We start from the raw sequence: 25,004 nt of genomic DNA on the forward strand, positions 1-25,004 counted from the left end.
TAACTTCCTTGTTTATCCAAGGTGGAGGATCCTGCTCACTGAAATATACCTTTGCTGAGATTCATGAAATATCTCCTTTTAGGTCTGCCACTCCTGACCTACTTTCTTACCCTTTAACCCATGTTCTCAGTCCACCTTAGCCCATTCTATTGTTCTATCATGGTAAACGCTTTTATTGAAATTTAGGACCCAAATTGAGATTGAACTTTTACGATACCATGATCGTTCTTTCCTAGGGGATTTTCTACTATAAAATGAATTAATCCTATCTTATTACACAATACCATATACGAAATAGTCTTCTCCTGGTTGGTTCCTCATAGTATTGCTTGAAGAAATCATACCAAATGTACTCTATGAATTTGTCCTCAAGACTACATTTGTCAATTTGATTTGTCCAATCAATATGATAATTAGAATCAACCATGATTATTGCAGTACCTTTCTTATAAGCCCCCATTTTGTTTTTGATTCATACTCTGTCCTACAGTGTAATTACTGTAAGGAGATCAATATCTGTCTTCTTATTCCCACCAAAACTGATCCTACATCTTGAGCTTGGAACAGTAGTTACAAGAGCAACTACATGAATACAAAAATCAATTTGAAATGAGCACCACTTCTAGCTCCCCCAACATCTAGTGAAGAGACATATTGGTACAAGTACACTGAAGGTGGTGAAGGAGTTTTATGGTATGCTTGCCTTCATTGGCCAAAGCACCGAGTACAAGAGTTGGTACATCACGTCACTGTTGTACAAATCATTGGTTAGGCTGCGGATGTGTGTGCAGTTCTGTTCACCGAGCTATAGGAAGGATTACACTAGAGAAGGTGAAGAAAAGGTTCACAGTAACATTGCCTGGACTGGAGGGTTTGAGTTCCAAGGAGAGGTGGGATAGAATGGGACTGTTTTCTCTGGAACAAAAGAGGCGGAGGAGTGACCTTATTTATAAAATTATGGGGGGGGGGGGGGGGGTGTAATAGTAGATAGTCACAGTCTTTTTCCCAGGCTAGGGGATTCTGAAACTAGAGGGCATAGATTTAAGGTGACAGGGAAAAGATTTAAAGGGGTTCTGAGAGATAAATTTTTCCCACACAGAGGGTGGTGGATGTATGGAAGGAGCTGCCAGAGGAGGTGGTAGAGGCAGGTACAGTTAAAATCTTTATAAGACATGTGGACAGGTACATGGGTGGTAAATGGATAAGAAATGTTTAATGGAACAAGGGCCAAATGCAGGCAAATGAGATTAGCGTAGATAGGCATCTTGGTAAGCATGGATGTGTTCGGCTGAAGAGCTTGTTTCCATTCTATATAATTCTATGAATCTATGAAAACTCATGTGAGAAATTACTCAGTAAGATACTGTATGCTAAATGTTAAAAACCATACCCACATCACCAAGGACTTCTATTTCTGATGGTATGTTTCTCTTTGGTCATAATTATGTACTAAAACTAATTATGCACTAAAACATTCCAACCTTTTACACATTACACCTTAACTGATATACCAAACAACATAAAAGTACTTCAATCCAAATTACCAGGACAACCCATAACATATGCAGCAGAAATGCTGGTGTGAATACAGAATGCAGAGAAGGCATACATATACTTTGGTATGAAAATCTTCAATACTTGATGAAACAAATCACCACATTTTAACAAATGGCAAAAATTGCTTTTGTAATTTAAACAAATTTTCAATGCATGCATGAACAACTCAATGGTGACATTTGGAAAGTCATCATGAAGTTACCCCTCCAGGCAATACATATTAAGTAGATGGTTAGGCAAGAGATTAGGGCTCAGATCATAGAATCCACATACTGCTGTTCCTGCTTTAGATGCCTTTAAAGACTCGAGTTCCTTTGTAACAAAAGTGCTTCTGCCTTAATTGAACAGTAGAATACAGCAGGAGGAAGAATGAACATTTAGGAGACAGGAAATAAACAGCATTAAATTATATACTAAAACAATGTAAGAGTACATAAAAGGGAAAAGGGACAGAACTCAAAATCTACATGATCAGTGATCCACAGACACAGTTTTGACAAACTAAAGATACCAGTTTCTTCTAATTTAACTCATCTATTATCTGGCAATAATCACAGACTTTATATAAATTTCTAGAAAAAGTGCAACCATATCTGTTCACCTGGAGAGAATTCTTAGAACTAATAAAAACTAATTGATAGTGTGCATGCAACATTCTAAGAAAAACTATTCTAACTTTTTAAATGTATACAAACAATTGCTCAGGAACAAGTACATTACAGGACTATTGCTATATGCCAAAGAGGTAGAGCGCGCCTGTAAAACCTTGCTTTTCCATTTTTTTTTGTTTCTGAGGCCCCAAAAGAAAAAAAACATTTCTCCACAAGAACAGAGAAAAAGCAATGTACAAAATCTGAATTGCAAATCATATTCTTGCACTTCAATATCAAAAGTATTACTTGCAATGAACACAAAATAACAGTGTATCTGGAAAAATAGCAACCAATTTGTCTGGGATGAAACATCATATAAAGAAAGCTCGGAGGATCAGCTGGGCAGTAGCTATATCAAATGACCCTGCCAACGCAGTACAGGCAATCCCAAATCCACTTGGTCACGAACCTGCTAAGTCGCACTCCAGATGGTCATCTTGGTGTGCAAAGGGGACAATGTAACAGTATCAACTTCTGCCACAATTAACATAGAAACTTAAATTTGAGACCCAGAATGAGCTGCAGATGAGATAACTGGCTTACCCCAGCTGATCCTGGGAACGAAGGTTAAGTTGCAAGGTTTATTGTGCTTTGAATAAATTAGGCAGCTGCTTTAAACTGACAAAATACCTGTGTACACCCAGTCCATTAAAGTCAGCTTACATTGCTCATACATATATAAACCATCATGTCAGAGGACAGATTGACCCAATACCAGTACACACACCCTAATGGCTGGCTCAGTAATCTGGTAGGCAGAAGAGCTCTTTGTCAATTCAACTAGTGAAATGGCAGAGGGAATGGAAAGAGAAAATTTGAAGGCAGTGAAATTCTGCAATAGGAGAAGATGATAAAACTGTTTGTAAATAAGAACAACTCTGATTCACACAAACAATACAAAATGTCAATATGTATAAACAAATCACACCCAATGGATCTTCAAAATATTCCACTCCAATGTAGGCAGGAAAAAATTAACTCAATTCCAAATAATAGTTATTTGACAATACCACTGTTCAAATGAAAATTTAAAAGACCTCTTTCGATCAATAAAATCTTTATACAAGTACTGTTCAAATCAAAACAATAATGAAACAAATCCACTTTTTTGATATTAAGGTATCAACACACCAGATAGTTGCCCACGGTTAGCCCCAAAGGAGAACTATGACAGGTTAATCTCAGTATTTCTACCTTGAGAACAGCAGCTGCACCATGTCTACCAGTGTGTGTTCAGCAGATTTCCTCAATAACTCTGCAGAGAGAAAAAAACAAATAACACAGGTGTCATTATGCATTGTGATATTATCAAGAGGCTCCAACAAGTAGACCTCCCTCCTAGTTTTGTTTACTAAGGATTAAGCAGAGCTTATTAAACCATTTTAAATTAAACTCAATGCATTTGTCTGACACAAACAGAAGGAAGATGGCACTAGAACACTGTCAGCCATTGTGAGCAGCTGTCTGTTTATCTCTTCAGAGCAGAAAATGCCCTTTTACTGCTTTTGATAGAAGGCACACAAATTTCTGAACATACCTCAATTACCTACATAGCTCCAACAGACATAAAATCAAATCTTGATGAAATACAACGCTATTTAACACTAATCTTGAAAGTTCTATAAAAGATTTTAAGTGAAATGTTCCATCTGGACATGAAGGGTTAAATCATACAGGCAGTTAGAATGGAAAACTTGGATCAGCATGATGCTACAAAGGTCCTTTAATGGCCTGTGTGGAATGCAACCAAACTTTTCACACCACACAACCAGCAATGCACCTTTTGTGCAAAATAATTCTTATGCCAACCTCATTGCAGGTTAGCTAAATATCATGAAACAAATATTCCTAACATGAGGCAAAAGAAATTTGTTCCATTTAGGCTTAGTAATTCACCAGCAGCACCTTCACTCCTCAACTTATTTAACTTGCAGTTATTTATATTTCCAAACGCTTTGCCTTTTATGATTCTAGTGGGATAAAACAGCATAGATACTACTCTAAATCCAGCTGCAAAAGAAAACCTACTTTGCAACTGATTTTGCACAAACTCCGTGAACTGAACGTTGCTCCTCAATAAGCCACGTACAGTTGAACTGGCTAAGTGAATTATGCCACAATAAGTGGTCACATCATAGAACATAGAAACAGAACTGTACAGCACAGTATGGGCCCTTCGGCCCACAATGTTGTGCTAATCGATGGAACCTTACCCACATTCAATCTATCCCCCTCTCTACTCCACCTCCCATAACCCTCTATTTTTCTTTCATCCATATGCCTATCTAATAGCCTCTTAAATGAGCCTATCGTATCGGCCCCTACCACCAGCCCCAGCAGTGCGTTCCAGGCACCCACCACTCTCTGTGTAAAAAAACCTACCTCTGACATCTCTTCTGAACTTTCCTCCATGCACCTTAAACAGGTGAGCTCTAGTATTGGACACTGCCACCCTGGGAAAAAGATGCTGGCTGTCCACTCTGTTTATGCCTCTCGTAATCTTATATACCACTATCAAGTCTGCTCTCATCCTCCATCGCGCCAAAGAGAAAAGCCCTAACTTGCTCAACCTCTCCTCATAAAACATGCTCACCAACCCAGGTAGCATCTTTGTAAGTCTCCTCTGCACCATCTCCAAAGCTTCCACATCCTTCCTATAATGTGGTGACCAGAACTGAACACAATATTCCAAGTGTGGTCGAACCAGAGTCTTATAGAGCTGCAACATTACCTCTTGGCTCTTGAACTTGGTCCCCCGGCTAATAAATGCCAGCACACCATATGCCTTATCCATTTGAGAGGCAACTTTGAGGGATCTATGTACTTGGACCCCAAAATCTCTCCATTCCTCCACATTGCTAAGAATCCTGTAATTAACCATGTACTCTGCCTTCAAGTTCATTCTTCCAAAGTGTATCACTTCACACTTCTCCAGATTGAACTCCATCTGCCACTTCTCTGCCCAGCTCTGCATCCTGTCTAAATCCTGTTGCAACCTACGACAACCTTCTCCACTATCTAATACACCACCAACCTTCGTGTCATCTGCAAACTTACCAACCCATCCTTCCACTTCCTTATCCAAATCATTTATAAAAATCACAAGCTAGACTTTTTTTTAAAAACAGCACAAGATGCGGCTAAAGGGTGAATGGTGACCATGAGAAAACAGGAAAAATCTTGCCAGAATGCCAACATGGACCACGAGACAAAGGAGCAGAATTAGGCCATTCAACCCATCAAGTCCACTCAGCCATTCAATCATGGCTGATTTATATTTCCTTCTCAACCCCATTCTCCTGCCTTCTCCCCATAACCTTTGACACCCTTACTAATCAATAACCTATCAACTTCCGTTTTAAATACACCCAATGACTTGGCCTCCACAGCTGTCTGAGGCAATGAATTCCACAGATTCTCCACCCTCTAGCTAAAGAAATTCTTCCTCATCTGTTCTAAAGGGACTTCCTTTTATTCTGAGGATGTGCCCTGTGGTCTTAGACTCTCCCACTACTGGAAACATCCTCTACATGTCCACTCTATCCAGGCCTTTCAATATTCGGTAGGTTTTAATGAGATTCGCCCCCATCCTTCTAAACTCCAGCGAGTACAGGCCCAGAGCCATTAAACACTCCTCCTGCATTAACCCTTTCATTCCCAGGATCATTCTCATCAACCTCCTCTGGAGCCCTCCAACAGACACAAGGCCAGTTCCTATCACAGGAGAGGACACAGCCAAAAGAATGTTACCAAGGGTTCCCATTTCAATCAGTGGTGAAACAAAAGAAGTTACATCATCAGTAACTTCTGCCACGCACTAATTATCAGCAAGCAACATTGAATCCACATGGAGTCAACCTACAAACCTGGTAGGAAATGCAACAGGACTGGCGACATCCTGAGTGGGAAATGTCCTGTTGTCGCAGCAACAACTACAAGTTGAGTGGCTAGTGGATGTCAGGTCAGGTGATCCAGCCCATGAAATGTCTACCTATCAGTCAGGTGTAAATTCAGTACGTTTTCCCATGAAGAAAAACAAACTATAGAGCTGAAATTAGTTTGCTAATTAAACCGCTCTGAACTCAGTTTTATGCTTAGCTTCCAGTAAAACTGCCAGTATGAAGAACAACTATGTACTCTAGTCTTTTGCACAAAAAGCTTATTGATTGTGGAACATCCTTGCAGCTTTAATCAAAAACTTCTACAAAGTTCCATGCCTAATACATAAAACATGCTTTACCTCTAAGCCATAATTAAGGCCAGTTTTATTCAAATAATTGCAACTTTGTTAAATTAAAACACTCAAAAATATAACTAGTGCATATAATTGGATACAATATTATTTAAGGCCACAAGTTTTTTTTCCCACTTCTGTGAGTTACTTCAAGAAAAAAGATAAATTTTGTGATACAATATTCCTTATTGCAATCCCTTTTGAGCCAAATTTCAAGAAATACAAAAGATTATACACCATGTTAATCTTGGAGCCTGTCCAGATTTTATCTCAAACTGTAGGATCAGAGTGAAGGAAACAGCATACTGTCAGTGATGAATTACATTTAAGCAAAAGCCACTATAACTGTTTTGCAGTGATATACTCCTGAACTGTGGGCTTCTTACACTTATGAACTGCCACAGAGCACCATTATCCTTGCACATAATGTGCTAATTTGCAGGGTCTACTTTCACTACTTGTTAATATTTTGCATAACTAAGTGGGAAATAGGAAGCAGGCCACCAGCCTACAGATTAACAAAGAAGTGATTCAATTGTTAAATAAACACCAACAGAGGAAGGAAGGAAGGTTCAAGGTGTAAATGACATAATGGATTCACCATCCTGGGTCTTCATCCAGCTGTACTTAGTGTTGGACATGGTGACAAGGCAGAGCAGGCTCCAAGGGTGAAATGAGACTCGTGGGTTTGCTCTGTTGAAAGCTGGCATGGACTCGATGGGCCAAATGGCCTTCTTCCATTTTGTAATAAGTATCACAAAACACCGCAATAGCCTTTGACAGTTCACCAGTTGCCAAAGGCTTTTTAAATATTTCTAAATGTCACTGAGAGAGACACATTCATAAACTATGCAAATAGATTTAAATCACTAAAAACAAAATTAGATTAAAAGTATTCAATCTGTGTGGGATATACTGCATGTGTGATCCAGTAAAGTTGCCAATTAATTACTTCACTTAGCCACCAAAAGCAAGAATATCAAAAGTCAAAAAGATAATAGAAAAATAGGCACAGAGCCAAGAAACACTCACCACTGAGCCTCATTTCAAAGCATATTCGAAAACATGACTGCATAATTTCACAAACTGATTCATTGGTTAGGTGAGCACCAACAGGAGTGAGTAGTAAGGTTCTCAACACCTAAAAAACATGATAGTGTAAAATGTTCATGTTTCAATCCATGCAGCCATACAACACAAATCCTTCACAGAAAGAAATCACAAATGTTTAGTTTTGGAATTCTTCACTGTTTATCTTCAGACAGTATTGCAAATAATTCCTAAGTCAATCTGATTTGATTGGTAATTTTATAAACCTATCAAAGCTTACCACAAAAACCACACATTCATTTTAAGAACTTGAGATCATGTATTTTCAATTCAGTGATTGCTGCCTGTAAATGATCAGTTTCCCCAGATTACATTAGTCTGATCAAATTGTTGCAAAAAGTTCCCATATATTTGAAAGGAAATTACAGAAAACCTTCTTAGCACATTTTTTAACAAAGAAATTAAACTTGCATTCCAAAACACAAGCAAATACCCCAATATTTCAACATTAAGAGCATTTTCAATCAAAACACGAAAGGCATTTAAACTATTCTTGGTGAGTACTTTAGTTAAATGTAAACTTGACAAGTATATAGTGCAAAAAAAAAGCCTTTGTGGACATTTCAAGTTTTTTTAATCTCTTTAGTTTACCACACATCATTCTAAGTGAATGTACATGCAACTATTCCCAGTCTAAGCTTGCCTTTAATGGTCCATGGGTCATACACAAGAATATTCAAATTCCTCATTTTCTCTGACCATTGGAATTATTCAAATTAAAGAACTACAAGTTTTGAATTCATCATAAACCAACACAGGCTACACTCCTCAGGGCCCAGAGTTAAATAACATACTTGGAAGATGTAACCCAATTCTCAGTGAACATAAGACTTCAAATGCAACATTGATTGGATCCAAAAAAAAGTGTTACAATACAGGTGACTCTTCTCAGATTGGGGGTGAATGTACAATATATTGTAGTTGTTAATTGAGATATAGAAAATTCACCCATTTCCACCATATCTTCAATTCAAAAAACACAAGATTTAAACAATTGAAAAATGGTGATAGCTTGCATTTCCATGCAGAAGTGCTTAATATTTAAAAAAAATTGAAGCAAGATGATAAAGGTCATCCACATTTCAGCTATGGTGAAGTACTACTGCATTACATAAGTGTTCTTGCAACATACATGACATGCGGCATCACACCATGCTTCCTTTTAATTAACAGGGCATCTTTGATATATGGAGAAAAAAAACAATCAAATATATACCAAAATATTTTTTAAGCTGACTCTTCCAGAAGATACCTCAATGGCTATGTGTACTTTGGTGGAACTCAAAAACACTTAACTCAAAAACACTTAAACCAAAAAACTAAGCTTCAATCCCCATTTTCTATACTATGCTATTCACTAACCTAAACCAAGGCATTTGAAAAGGCACGAGAAATAATATTGGCATCCCTGCTGAGAACCAAAGGAAGGGTGAAAAATAAGTCAGTTCATCTGTTCCCAACAGCCTTCAATGATTCCCCACCAGAAATTAAAGCACAAATCTTCGCAACCCCCAGTGTTCAGCTATTCTATAGGAAGTACATCCAGGATCTATATGGACCGGATACAAGTCTGAGGCTTACTGAGTGACAGATGGCACCACTTCTATCATTATGCTCTGTTCCCAGACCACATGGAGTCAAGCAGCAGAGCCCAGCCTTACTTAGGATCTTCAGGATTATGCTGGGAGTTAGAAAATTACCTCTCCATTCTTGGTCAGGTCAAACATACTTATAGTCTTATCCTAAATTTACAATGAAGCAGAAGACCATTTGGCCTATCAGGTCCATGTCAGCAATCACAGGTGAGCAATCCCATTATTTACATTCCACACTCTTTACTTCCCTACAACACTGAAAATTAGCCTGTTTCACACATGCCATCAATTCCCTTTGATGCCTTTTGCAACTAAGATTAATTTACAATAACCTACCAGCATGTCCTTGGGACATGGGAGGAACCCATGCAGTCAGAGAGAAAGCCCATCCTCCACACAGATAGCACCTTAGGTCAGGATCCCACAGAGCTCTTAAGCAGCACTAACTAGCCAAGCAACAGGTCAAGAAAAATATTGGAACATTATTTTGTTTTTAATTATTTTAATGTACATCAACTTTTTCCATACAAGTTTTAATTATTTACATAAATTTTAGTGTGGAAGACACCTGAATGTTAAAATTCATTACAGGCTTTGAGAGAGACCAAAAGCTCTCTTGGCCTCCACTCCACCTTGTCACGCCATTCAAAAACCAAGATCTCTGCACTACACTGGCTTAGGCTTTGGTGCAACAAAGATCCAGCCACCCTCCCAAGTCAAGAGTCCCAAGGACCAACAAGACTGTCACTCCACGTCCAGATCAGGTTAAGTGCAGTGGGAGTGGAAAGCATGGGCTGCCACTCTGGACTGCAGACCATAGGCAGCATGACCTAGCCCTACATGTTGACATCAGCTGATGACATGTTATGTATGGTATTATGTGCCCATTTTAACCAGGCTTCTACTGCTCATTATTTAGAATGCCAAGCAAATGGCTGAGGTGTGGAATCCATTGTGCCCATGAAACTTAAGGAATGTAGAGGAAGAATTTGCAAAAAAAAGACTTAAAGTAAACTGAGGACACGAAAAGGAATTAGTCAGAACAATGCAGAGTACTATGTAATCCCCTGGTTCACAACCGAGACAAAGGAGAAATCCTGAAGCCAAAACATGGAATTCCCACATGGAGTTGAATGAAATTGAATACATCATTACTCTAATTACTGGCCAAGTAACAAGATTTCATTTTAATACCAGTAACTAATCGATTCCGTTGTTTTTCTTTACATTAACCGACAGACGGCATTACCTGCAAAATTTTCATTAGGACAACCTCATCACTTGCTGGATCTGTGCCCACAAAACGGGCATGTGTGACAGCATCAGCCATATTTTCAATTCCCTCTGCTGCACCTTCATGATTAGGGTCTGCAAAACAAAAACTTAAGTATTAACATCCCTAAACTATTAATTAACAATATTTAGCAAAACTAAATAAAGTCCATTTCTAATTAGCTTAAAATTTGCAACACAAGTAACGTCTAAAACTGTTAATAGGGCTAATGATCTGCCATCATTTTTGTTATAATAATACAAGAGTCAGAGTTAATTTCATTAAAGATCAAAAATGAACTGGCATGTTTTATTTTGGTTCAACTCCTGCAACAAACATAAAATAGGGTCAAGCAAAGTGAATGTAGAGGTGTTGGACATTTTGTCATGGATTTTTAACAACCCGAAGGCCTTAGTAGGAAGCATAATATTCTAACTGGGATGTGATACAGGTCCTGCGGTTCTATCCAAACAGGCACCACTGTATGCTACTGTCTTCTTCAACATCAAAATTTTTGACATATTCCTGTTAAGTACATGGACTTTACATGATCTTTCCAAAAATCTGCCCATAGCATGTGGGTGAAGAATGAACAACCCAAGTTGCTGTCAAGCACTTTGGCAGTGGCAAGCAGCAGTCATGTGTTCTGTGGATATGTGTGTAAAGATAGAAAATGGTCTACTTTGAAAGTTTAGAGAAAGGGAAGATCAGCTGAAGAAATGCTTTTAGATTACAGAGAAAATACCTCACTAATGAATCATTGCTGCTTCAATAACATTGAAGCATTCTGAAATTCAAGAGCCATTTATTGAAAAATGTACATACATTACAGTAAAAGGTTGGAAGCTGAAGCTCATAACATCAGGTTGAAAAAACTGAAAAACAATAAAACTCACACTACATCGCTGTCACACAAGGCCTTATTGATTAAAGTTATTGCTATCAATAAGGAGAGAGTTATGTAATGCTAAATAAAAGCAATTTTCATTCTGGCTGGAAGTAGAACAGAGGTTTTCCTTGACTTAGTTGATGTGGCTAATAAGAAATGCAATGTTGTTTGCCTACGCAAAAAGGTAAAACACAGCTCAGCTCTGTGGAGACAATATTCCTGTGCAGTGCATTATATTGTTAAACTTCACAACAAGCAGCATATAATTAACTTCTTCAAACATTTTCAGATAGGAAATGCAATACTAAAGTGCTGTGATATACCTAATTATGTAACAGTTCAAAGTTGAACATTTCACTTGTTTTCAGCAATTGCAAGGATAATGCTTTCAAAAAGCAAAGTTTTACATAAAAACGAGCAGTGTGTAAACAAACATCGAAATTCATGGCATCAGCACCAAGGATGGACCATACAGACTAAGCAATTTGCCAGCGAGTTTTCCATTGTTGATTTTAGCACAGAAAGGATCATGGGAATAGGACCCCTAAATTGCCACATATAGACGGTGCAGGTGATTGTCTCCTACCAGTAGCATAAACTAAAAAAAAATTACTTTCATAAAGTTTAGCAAATAGTTGGCAGAATTCCAAGCAGTAATTTGATCTGGGGGTTCTGCTCCACTCATGCTGGCAACAAGGCATTAGGCAGTAATTCCACCATTTATTACCGTTCATGTTTAGATAATTATTATAGCGGTACTCCAGTACAAGGACAACATTTATCTTTTTGTCATGGGACACTGTCTCATTACTAAGAAATCCAAAACTGGCGGCAACTCAAGAAATGAATCAGAATACCAAAAGAAAGTTTATAAATCAGATCCACAGATGCAGCAGCTGGTTGGGATCTTGTAGTTCAAAGCTGTACCAATCTCCAAACCAGCTAGAATTTTACCTGTTTCTGTAAAGTGTTACTTCTTTAGTGCAGCAGTTCAAACTGCCAGCACAGTCATTAGCAACTACCTTGCAGACCCAAAAAAATTGGCACTTGTTAACAATTTAAGATGCTGAAAATCAGATTCATCACTTCAGCAAACTACTTATGTGACCACTGAACAATAGTAATTTGATTGCCCGATTCATTGTAATTCTTGACAAACTACTTGATTTGTATCTTACAGAAGATCTATGTGCACTCAAGATCACCTCCAAGAGCGAACAATGCTAAGTTCCAACAAATATGCTGACAACTGGATCAACTTCCCCTCCCCCCACCCACAAACAGTTGTCTGACATTTTCGAACATCTACATTAAATAAAGGATCAAACAGGAGAACAATTTGTGCAGTCATTTTTGTTGTGCCATGTGTCTTCATTAATTAATTAATGCAACATTCAGAAACTAGCCAAAATATCAAAAAGCCAACATATCATGTTTGCAGGTCTGGGTAAATTTCCTGATTGGAGTCAGAATAGCTTTGTCCTCCCTAGATTACACAATTACAAGTGTAACTAAGGTGACATAAATTAACATAAGCTAACACTGCCATTTCTCCAGGTCTGAGGCTCAGTCAAATTTCAAAAGATTTGAGTTATTTCTAAGCCTTATTGAAAATGCATTCTGGATCTATGTATTACATGCAATATAATATGAAAGAGCCTGACTTATTTCTCTTATTTCATTATAAGATAGAAGACTATTTGGCCCATCAAATCTATGCCAGCTCTGAGAAAACCCATCAATTCCATTTGCCAATATACTTCCCTGTAACTTATTCTCTCTCGTGCCCATCAATCCCCCTATTCACTAACCATCCACCTACACTAGACGTACTTTACAGTAGCTCTCAGTAACCAAGTAATAACCAGAGCACCATTATAAAATACATTAATTGTTGTGGCTTGTATTTGTTATTAAATATTAAATTATAATTAAATATTAAATGAGTATGATTAAATAATTACCATGCAACAGTAAACACTGACATTTTACATCATGTTTTCACATTAATTCAAGTGTAGATTTTCAGTTACCTTCTAAGGACAGAGTTAAATTTGTAATTCTATAATGCATCATTACTTCATTTGTCAGTTGACTGGTTAATTAATTTGTTTTGCAGTCTGAAGCAAAGTGTTCCTTTTAATGCCAAAACTACACTGAAGGAATGTCATGAGCAGTAAAGCAATGTGCAGTGCTTCACATTTTCCATTCAGTTCTGTGCTTGCTAAAAATTACCCAGCAGTGGACACCTGAAGATACTCCAAATCTAAGGGAGCAGTTTCAGAACCTGAACATGAACAATATTCGGAGAAAAAGTCACAAGATTTCCTGATTGCAGAGATGATGTAACATGGCAACAGAATACACCAATTTGGTAGCAAACACCATAGAACCATAGAACAATACAGCACAATACAGGCCCTTCAGCCCACCATCTTGTGCCAACCTTCAAACCATGCCTAAGGCCATCTAACCCCTTCCTCCCACATATCCCTCTATTTTAAATTCCTCCATATGCTTATCTAACAATCTCTTGAACTTAACCAACGTATCAGCCTCCACCAGCACCCCAGGCAGCACATTCTATGTGCCAACCACCCTCTGGGTGAAAAACCTCCCTCTGACATCTCCCTTGAACTTCCCACCCATTACCTTAAAGCCATGTCCTCTTGTATTGAGCATTGGTGCCCTGGGGAAGAGGCGCTGGCTGTCCACTCTACCTATTCCTCTTAATATTTTGTATACCTCTATCATGTCTCCTCTCATCCTCCTTCTCTCCAATGAGTAAAGCCCTAGCTCCTTTAGTCTCTCCTCATAATCCATACTCTCTAATCCAGGCAGCATCCTGGTAAATCTCCTCTGCACCCTCTCCAACACCTCCACATCCTTCCCATAATGAGGCGACCAGAATTAGACACAGTACTCCAAGTGTGGTCTAACCAGAGTTTTGTAAAGCTGCATCATTACTTCACGGCTCTTAAACTCGATCCCCCGACTTATGAAAGCTAACATCCCATAAGCTTTCTTAACTACCCTATCTACCTGTGAGGCAATTTTCAGTGATCTGTGGATATGAACCCCTAGATCCTCTGCTCCTCCACACTACCCAGAATCCTGCCATTAACCTTGTACTCCGCCTTGGAGTTAGTCCTTTCAAAGTGTATCACCTCACACTTCTCTGGATTGAACTCCATCTGCCACTTCTCAGCCCAGCTCTGCATCCTATCAATATCCCTCTGTAAGCTTCGACAGCCCTCCACATTATCCACAACACCACCAATCTTTGTGTCGTCTGCAAACCTGCAAACCCACCCTCCGACCCGCCATCCAAGTCATGAATAATTATCAGAAAATGTAACAGGTCCCAGAACTGATCCCTGTGGGACACCACTAGTCACAGCCCTCCAATCCAAATGCACTCCCTCCATCACAACCCTCTGCTTTCTACAGGCAAGCCAATTCTGAATCCACATGGCCAAGCATCCCTGGACCCCTTGGCCTCTGGCCTTCTGAAGAAGCCTACCATGTGCAAATGCCTTAATAAAATCCATGTAGACCATATCTACTGCACTACCCTCATCAATCTTCCTGGTCACCTCCTCAAAGAACCTTATCAGGCTTGTGAGGCAAGATCTTCCCTTCACAAAGCCATGCTGGCTGTCCCTAACTAGTCCATGATTCTCTAAATGCTCATAGATCCTATCTCTTAGAATTATTTCTAACAGCTTGCCCGTCACAGACGTAAGGCTCACTGGTCTGTAATTCCCCGGACTATCCCTACTACCTTTTTTGAATAAGGGGACAACATTTGCCACCCTCCAATCCTCTGGAACCATTCCTGTGGACAACGAGGACTCAAAGATCCTAGCCAACAGTTCAGCAATCTCCTCCCTCGCCTCATGAAGCAGCCTGGGGAATATTCCGTCAGGCCCCGGGGACTTATCTGTCCTAATATTTTCTAACAGCTCCAGCACATCCTCTCTCTTGATAGCTACATGCTCTAGAACATTAACCTTACCAACACTATCCTCAGCATCACCAAGACCGTATTCATGGAGAACCTCACCCACTTCCACAGCTTCCAGACACACCTTCCCACCTTTGTTTCTAATCGGACCTACCTTTACTCTAGCCATCCTTCTGCTCTTCACGTACAAGAAAAAAGCCTTGGGATTCTCCTTAACCCTACTCGCCAAAGCTTTTTCATGTCCCCTTCTTGCTCTCCTCAGCCCCTTCTAAAGTTCCTTCCTTGCTACTCTATATTCCTCATGAATCCTATCTGATCCTTGCTGCTTACACCTTATGTATGCTGCCTTCCTCTTCCTAACTTGTTGTTCCACCTCTCTTGTCACCATGGTTCCTTCACCCTGCCATTCTTTCTCTGCCTCACCGGGACAAATTTATCCCTAACATCCTGCAAGAGATCCATGAACATCGACCACATCTCCATAGTATGTTTCCCTTCAAAAATGTCATCCCAATTTACACACTCAAGTTCTCGCCTTATAGCCTCATAATTCGCCTTTCCCCAATGAAATATCCTCCCGTCCTCTTTGCCCCTATCCTTGTCCATGACAATACTAAAGGTTATGGAACAGTGGTTGCTGTCCCCCAAATGATCACCCACCAAGAGATCTGTCACCTGACCCAGTTCGTTACCTAAAACTAGATCTAATATGGCATTCCCTCCAGTTGGCCTATCAACATACTGTGACAGGAACCCATCCTGGACACACTTAACATACTCTGCCCCATCTAAACCTTTGGTACGAAGCAGGTGCAAATTAATATTTGGGAAGTTGAAGTCTCCCATGATAACAACCTTGTTATTTTTGCATCTTTCCAAATTCTGCCTCCCAATCTGCTCCTCAGTATCCCTGCTGCTACTGGGGGGGCCACTGAATCTAACTTGTCATCTATCAGCAATGTAACAACAGAAATGTCCCCTTGGTTATTTGAGTTATTTTGAGGAACCAGTTTCTCATCATATGCAGAAACCTGTAGACAGGGACTTGTTTTCACAGTCCTATTAATTTGTTAAAAATGCTGGCAATTCTTAGTCTATTTGAGGGCACCATTTTGAAAATGTGCAGCAACCTGACTAAGCCCTTTTTACTTAGCTTACTTGTTATATCTGAGAAAAAAGATTGAAATTACAACAAACAATAAAAATGAAATTCAGATTAACAAGAAAATTCACAGCGGTAAACCAGAGCAACAACAAGAAATATCATTGTTTTTCTCTAGCAGGACACCAACTTGGAACACTGATGCTGTTCATTTTAAGGAAAATTATACTTGGGGCCACAAAGTGAATCAAATGGTTCCGATAAATGTTGAAAAACAATCCCAAGAACACTTCTAGTATCCAGATTCAACCAAAAGCATATGAGTTAACTCGTGCTACTGCTGTTGGCTCATGATGCATAACAATGATTACGCTTCACACAAAAATATCATTGTCAGAAGCACTAGGATATTGACATAAATTGGCATAATATTTTCCAATTGCATGCACCAAATACCCACCCCTACCCCACCAGATACATGACACTGAGCTGCTACACTCTGCCCTGCTGACATTGTAGGCATGAAGCAAACGAAGCAGCAGGAGAAGAGGAAACGTTATACAGAAGAGTTGTCAACAAATTTCTATAGCAATAATCTGCATTAATACAAAACCCATGATATATTGAAATACCTTGTGCTAGTTTGCAGCAAGGATACAAAACCAAGTTACCTACCAACCTCACATTGGAGATTATTTGAACCAATAAAAGAGGTCTAGGAAGGCAATTCTAGAATCTGGGACCTCGGTGACTAAAAGCACAGTCAGCAATGGTAATGTAATAAAAACCAGCGATGAACAAGAGGCCAGAAAGGAAGGAGTGGAGGAATCAGGAAGGTTACAGAAAAGGTGGATGGAGAAGGTAAGAGAGGCAAGAACATGGCAGTATCTGGAAACAAGGATGAGAATATTAAAATTTAAATGTTGCATGACTGGAAACTAATGTACACCAGGAGTTCACAAGATGGATGATAAAGTGCAGGGATTTGAATTTTGCATGAACTCAATTCACAGATGCAAGGCTCCCTTGCTGTCCATTCAAAAGGAACAATCAAAAATGGTTTGCTAAACACATCTACAGATTACATAGAAGAGCGAGTTATATGAACAAAACAAAAAAAAAATGCCAGTTGTGGAACACACCATTAAAAAAGTTAACAGGTAATCTTTTCCCCATCTTCTGTTTGGATGCCCATCACATTTAACCACTGAACAAAGACAGTTTCAAAAATAATATTGCAAAAAGCAGCAGAGAATTTAAGGATCTTACAACTTGGGCATGTAGAGACATTTGATCTCTGAAAGTAATTCCTTTTTCATTTGTGTCTGGCACAATACAAAAGCCAATGACTCAACTGAAAGAAAGGTACTTACTAAAACTTGGCATTACAGGTACTGTCTTAGACAAACTAGCTCCACTTGCTCCAGCAATGTCTGCTTTCAATGCACTGATCATAAACTATGATTAACAAGTCACAAATCAAAACTCATACTCTTTCTGAAGTAACAGATCTTAAATGGTAGGATAAATCTGTTTAGAATGGCAAAATCAACCCCATCATGAAGAGGGATACAATTTGTATCCAAGAATACTAATGGCATCTTAACAGCAGCTCAAGTTGACAATTGTTATACAATTACCAAATGTTGACAAAATATTGAAAGGAAAAGCACAGGCAGAAAGAGTAAGTGTGTTTTGTATTGCAACTTCAAGATTTTCAAAAGTACTTCAAATATCAGCAAAAATATTGAAACACAGACATTGTAATTATGAAACTGCTGAATAATAACCAAATAATAAAAGATTGGAGAAGATTTGTAGCCAAATATCAAGTTTTAGATTAAGTCATCCCTTTTCAAAGGAAAAACATCTCATGCAATAGGCTTAAGGTTGCTATGGTTATTTTCCACCAATTTTTCACTTTTCTTTTGAATGAAAATTTACCTTCTCAATCTTACTTTATTTCAAGTACATACTACTTCTTTCTAAGTTCAACAAATATCTGACTGAGGGACACCGATATTTTGTCCTGGAACCATCAAATTCAAATTGCTAAATATTCCTTAGCCATGTCTCAAGACTTTAAAAAAAATGTAGCATCTCAAGCAAATGCTCCAAACAAAAAATAAATCACACTATACTCACCCAGTAAATACTTGCTTTTCTTTCATCAAAAATCTAATTTAAAAACAAATTACACATTTGCGTTCATATTAATTAATTCTAAAGACCAAGTTGCAGAGAGAGAAAAAAAACTTTCAAAATGAAGTACTTAAAATTAACTTCCACTTAACAGCAATCAAACAAGAACTGTGGGCCCTGTCATTACTGATCCCTTTTCTTCATAATGCTGTCCAGCTAGATTTCAAGTCCATAATGCAATTTGACAATTTTTCCTTTCAACTACTTTTAAAGCACTTTTGTATTTTACACCAGACACTTCAATGTTTAGTAAATTACATAAACCACCATTATACTAACATTTTCTGTTCATATTGACTTTTCCTTGTTACCCATATAATTAACTGCTTCAAACATAACTTTTTTAGAGATAGATGTGCCAGGAAAGAGCACATAGAAAATTACTTTGGTCCACATTAGTGCCCTCAGTAAGCCAGTATTCACTCAATACATCTGAAACAGTGAAATGTTCACTGTGACATAGACTAGGAATAGGCTACATAACCTTTGATCCTGTTCCTTCATTCAATGAAATCACAGCTGATCTGCGATCAAACTCTAAATTCCTGGCTTTTCCTTTAATACCTTTCGTTAATGCAGAATTAAATGACTAAGCATCAGGTGTCATCGGCAAAAGAGCACTCCAAATTTTTAACCACCTTCTTCATATAGAAGTGGTTCCTGAATCTCAATCCTGAAAAGCCTGGATCTATTTTTTTTAGACTATACTACTCAAGTCCAGGACTCCCTATCCAACAGGAATCATTTCTCTCTATCTACTTTAGCATTTCTAATATCCACAAGATGCAGCCCTAGTTTCTCTAATGCTGAATTAAACCCTCAAGTCTAGGAATTATTTTGGTATCTCTCAAAGCATTTATTAAATTATTGCTACTGCTACACAATTCACTTGTTGAACCACAGTTGGAGTGCAGTGATCACCTCTGACGTTACAACTTTGCACTACAGAGATTTAAGTAGCTGCAGCATAATAATTTTCCCTGCTGTGCTCCAATACTCTACAAATAATGACAAACATCAAATTAATTTTTTTTAACTATTTCTGTACATACATCTCCAAGTTTATTTGGATCCTTAATGCCCAATCACATAGGAAGTACACTGCTCTATCCTTTAGAGGTTGGAAGTATATGATATCACATCATCCATACCAACATCCTATTCCCATTAATGGCTCTTTGCAATTTCACAGTTCCATCCTCATTGCCTGCAATGCCGCTATTCTTTAAGTTTTCAGCAAATTATTTGCATTACTTTTTCTTTCCCCATCACCCAAATCATTTATAAATATGGTACATGGTTATGTCCCAATGTACGTCCTTACGATATTGGTCACGCCCTGCCAATTTGGATACCTGCCATTTACTCCAACTCTCCTCTCATCACTTTGTCAATTTTATCATGAGGTCAGTAATTTACATTCAATATATAAACTTCTATTTTAGGTGAAAGTCTGAAGAACAATGCTACTAAAACTACCTTAAATAACAGATATTTACAAAACATTTTTAGGAAATCAGAAATTCATTATCTATACAAACATTTTCTAAAATGGTAAAATATTAATAACTTCAGAAGATTTTACAAGTTTGTCTTTAAAGTTTTCACACTTCAGATGAGATACCCAAATAATTGGTAAAAATTAGGGGTTCAAATTTTAAGCACTGCTAAACTATTAATATGTCCAACATAACATCACTTATAAAAGCATTATTTAATCCAGTATGAAACTCCGATTCACTTAATATGTCAATCAAATCAATGGTGCAACTTTAGCAAAAATTCCAGTTAACCTATAGGTGGCACTACATACAAGCATGGACAAAAAAAATGTTCTGAAAAATGTCTGGTAAATTTTCCAAAGCATCACAAAATTGAATCATCAATAAAAGTCATCATCATGTACAAATCATCTAAAAAAAATAATTTTCCAAATATCCACCTTAATACATCCCAAAACAAGATCTAATTATGTTGAGTCCTCAATAGGCATTTAACATATAGTCGGTGGAAGGAACCAATATCTTCAGATTTGACAAAATTCCAAACTAATAGAGCAATTTATTCAATTCTTGATCTTGATTTTCCCCCAGGCAAGATTTCATTTAAGTTCAAATTACTTGCTTTACTAATTCCTCTCTGTCTGATTTACCTTTTTTGTGAAAGTGGTGAACACTCATGAAACGATTCATTATTGTAATAAAACTACTCTTCAATCATAAAAGCTAGCAATGATTCAAAAGAAATGCATCAAAATTCTAGCATATAACCTCCTCATCAAACAGTAACGCTAACTAACAATGTAAAATTCAAACCTACTTAGACTCATGGACCATCAAACCTCATGAGAAGCACGTGTAGCTTTGAGTACAAATATCCTGTGCACAGCACAAAAACACTGTCCTGTGTAAAATGATCAGTGTTGAATAAATAGGTTAGGAAGCCAATGGGTTTAAGCAATGTGTTCACAGACATTTTTGTTAAATTTTCCAAGTCAAGCCTGTTTGTTTAGTCACATCTCCATAGAGACTTTAATTGAAATTTATGAGGTCAGACATTTTGATTTGAAGCTATGCATGCCAGTGTGGAAACAAGCAAAGTCAGGCTGCTGGTTCATTGTGCAAAAAAGAGCTTGCTTTTTTTCACAGAGCTCTAAAATTAATATTTTTTTTAAATATTGAGCTACAGTATAAAGATTTGGGTTTACAGCATGGACATCTGGGTTAAAGAATAGCAATGGCAATTATTGTATTCTCTAGCTTAGTAGGTGTTGATCAAAGCACAAAGGGCAAGGAATGATTGAGAAAAATAGAAGGATAGTCAAGGAAATGACAACAGAAATAAGGCTAAACTATACTCTAAGAGATATAGCTGTGACGGAAATATTCTGTTACAAAATATTTGGTTGTTATTTAACCTTATGTATAATCTTTCGCATGCTTTAATTGAATACTAGCTCTGTGCACATTTGGATAAACTGTACTCATCAGGAGATAAATCCCCTCGGAATTCTCCTGAACAGAGCCTAGTTCTTTTGTAGTTAACTGGTTTTAACTCTTATACAGTGCATAAAAATATCATGTTTACGCATGCACACCACCTCAGAGTGCACATCCCTTTGTACACTCATCCAAGAGCAAACAAGGCAGCTCAAAGTAACAACAAAGCAATTTGTTGATTCTCTATGAAAGAATCATGTCAGGTTTAAAAAGATAAGCAAGATGGAAGCTTTCTGGGTCAAGCTTGAATTTCAATCAAATGACAATAATTGATTCAAGTGATTTGTTGAAAGCTCTATGTACATACAACTATAACAAAACATGCCAGGTTTCCAGGATCCTAATTCTTCAGGAGAGTTTGGATTATTACAGTCACATAGCATGCATTAGCTGCTACAGAAAAGTCAGCAATTGTCAGTAGAATCTGGTGCTCTCTTCCATGTTGCACTGAAAATAACGCCTTCAGACAATGACCAAAAGAACAACTATGCATGGTTTAAGTGGACACTACGAATAAAGTTACTTTTACAATCAATGACTTACTTCCACTCCAGTTCTGTGGATTCTGAGGCGGCTGGGGAGACTAATAAAGACAGTGTAACAACACAAAAACAACCCCTTTAGCCCACCAGGTCCATGTTGACTCTCTGCCCATCTACACCAATCCCATTTGCCCACATTAAGTCGGCATCCTTCTATGCTTTGCCTATTCAAGTGTATGTCTCTTAAACATAGTGATTGTATGTGATTCCACCAGGACGTCTGGCAGCAAGTCCCAGATATCAACCACTTTGTGTAAAAACAAAACTTTCCCCACAAAACCCCTTCAAATCCTTCCTCTCATCTTAAATCTATGCCCTCTTGCTTTCGATATCCACAAACTCTGCCACTGGTGGGACAGGAGGTCTTTGGTGTGGTGGGCAGGTTTGGGAAGGGATGCGCACCTTCCACTGGGCTTCTAGGTGCACCCAATGTATGGTACAAGGTTCTCAATACCCCCAAATCCTCCTCCATTTCAAGTGGTTATGAGATTCTCACCAGTAGGTGGGAACGTTACACTTTATCAAAGGGGCTTTGAACATCCTTGAATCTTTCTCTGTCCACCATGTAATATCTTGCCTGCATTGATGGGTGATTCCTAAGATAAGGGAAGGGGTCAAGGTTTTCCAGAGTTTATTAGTTGGTCTTTATCACCGGAAGGCAAAATTGCACAAAGAGGGCAGGTTGATAACCTTTGCTTTGTGAAGGTTTAGTGCAAGGCCCGTTCTCTTGCACGATTCATTGAATGAGATGACGATGACTTAGGGCTCAGCCTCCATCGTGCACATTGTCTGTGCACTGCAGCTCAATGATTGAAGTGGAGGTGATCTTAATTCTGGAATGGAGATGACTTGGGTTGAACAGTCTAATTAGTCCTGTAGGTTAGCTCTCCTCCGGCAGGAAGCACTGCAACAAAATTGGACTTGTTGGTTAAGATCACAATATGCATGCCACCTTGAAGAGATGAATTTCTGTGGGCAGCCAAATTTGAGAAGGATGTTCATCAGTCATCCTTCATTGGCAGAATGAAAGGCTTTTGTCCAGTGGTTCATGCTGCTCCCTGGATTTATCTTGGAGTTGTCACACAGTGAAAATCATGTCTGTCAGACCACCAAAATTTGCCAGAATGAGGTCATTATTAACAGGCCTTGACTGATTAAAAAAATAGCCACCTGTCAAGATTTAAGGTAGCTGGTCTGGACTAATAATCCCACCATGGAAATTTAAGAATTTCAATACAGTTTAAGAATTTGTGCTACATATCTTCTATTTTGGCATACGTAGCTGAGGTCTGCCCGACATAATTTATCAATAAATCATGCCACCGACTTTTCTTTTTTTGTTTAAATAAACACAAGGGTTTTGGTAGTTCAGATGTCTTTCAATATAAACGAAAGGAAGGAAGAAAATGTCGCAAAGAAAATTTAGACCTCTTGTATAAGGATTCCATCGTATTCATGCCCCACCACTGCAACAGGTAAATGACACAATGATAAAAGCCTCCATCTGTATTCTGAGAAAACTTCAGTTAAATAAATAATGGCAACTGCAATGCAATGAATCAAAGCAACAATGAAGGCACTGGTGGAAAAACCCATCCATGCACAATTGCATATTTTCTGAATAAAAAGCATCTTAGTTGTAATTATGATTTTATCAGTAACTGCTGAAGAATTGGTTTTCCTATTGCGAGTCTTTTAAAGTGAGTCATCTTCAGTTTAAAGATGTATGTGCCTATCTATCTTTAATAAGCCCAAACTATTATGCTTAGTTACTTCTCAGCACAAGGAAAATACTTTGAGAATTTTTTTTATTACAAAAGCCACCAAACAGTCACATCCCCTTCCAAGCAATGAATCATTTGCTTTCAGTAACTCTAAAGCAAGATTCTCTGATGACATTCATTGAAGACTTGTTGTCCAGAGGGAGTGAACCTTGTCTCTCCTCACTTTCAGTTACTGGCCAATCTACAATATGATAGTCACCAAAAAGCAACTCACCTGATTAGAAAATGAATGACATCATTTCCTGTTCATGTGGCAAGTGAAGAAACTACAAAGAACTAAATCCAAAGTTCAAACAGGAACAGCTGTCAACCCACAGAAACTATCACATTGAACTGTTTCTTTAACAGATTCATACTCAGGGCAGTCTGAAGCATAACAGATCATCTGCATTCACAAAGAAAGCCTTTCAAATTCCAAATAACATATAGTAAATGAAATGGTACTCTTCCAAGACAATCAAATCAGACAAATAAGTTGGCCGCAAGCTTTTAAAGCAGTGGCTGAAATTTAGTTGAAGGAAGTACAAAAATATACCAGGAGCACCCATATGAAATTAGAATCAAACCACTAAAGTATGGAAAGTTACACTGGAGCTCCAAAGATTTAAATCTTTTTGACAACTGGAGTTGTGCTCCATATGGCAAGAAGCAGGGTATAAGGGATGCTACAAAGGGATATAGATGGATTTAGTGAATGGGCAAAGATCTAGCAACAAGAGTATAACGTGGGAAAATGTGAATTTTTAATAAGAATTCCGTTTTCTTGCTATAAGGAATACGTAATTATATAACACCTTTCATAACATCCAAGATGACTCCAAAGTGTTCTATAGTCAATGAAATACTTTTAAAGTATACTCAATGCTTTAGTGTAGGGAAACTCAGAAGCCAACTTGCATATTACATCTCATAAACAGTAACGGAAGGTCTTTCTTTAATGTCTGTAATGTGTTTTACTAAGGGATAACTACCAGTCCGCCCTCAGGAAAACTCCACTGTTCATCTCCAAAAGGTTAAGTTGCTCAGCATTTATGATGAGTCGTCAATTGGATTCAACATTGGCTTAGCAGGAGAAGCCAGAGAGTGGTAATAGATGG

At 38.2% G+C, this 25,004-nt stretch overlaps 1 protein-coding gene across 5 annotated transcripts in view; it reads right to left on the reverse strand.

Annotated features, from left to right (window-relative positions):
- The window catches only part of gbf1 (golgi brefeldin A resistant guanine nucleotide exchange factor 1), a 188,527-nt gene that overhangs the window by 72,316 nt on the left and 91,207 nt on the right, over positions 1 to 25,004 (reverse strand). For all 5 annotated transcript variants that reach the window (XM_052041321.1, XM_052041319.1, XM_052041322.1 and 2 more), the window contains 3 exons: positions 10,399 to 10,517; positions 7,477 to 7,585; positions 3,405 to 3,465 (listed from right to left, as the gene is read on the reverse strand). In XM_052041321.1, the coding sequence (XP_051897281.1) occupies positions 3,405 to 3,465; positions 7,477 to 7,585; positions 10,399 to 10,517 (289 nt within the window). The remainder of the gene's footprint in view (positions 1 to 3,404; positions 3,466 to 7,476; positions 7,586 to 10,398; positions 10,518 to 25,004) is intronic.

Source organism: Pristis pectinata, chromosome 30, assembly GCF_009764475.1.
Source record: "Pristis pectinata isolate sPriPec2 chromosome 30, sPriPec2.1.pri, whole genome shotgun sequence".
Lineage (NCBI taxonomy): Eukaryota > Metazoa > Chordata > Chondrichthyes > Rhinopristiformes > Pristidae > Pristis > Pristis pectinata.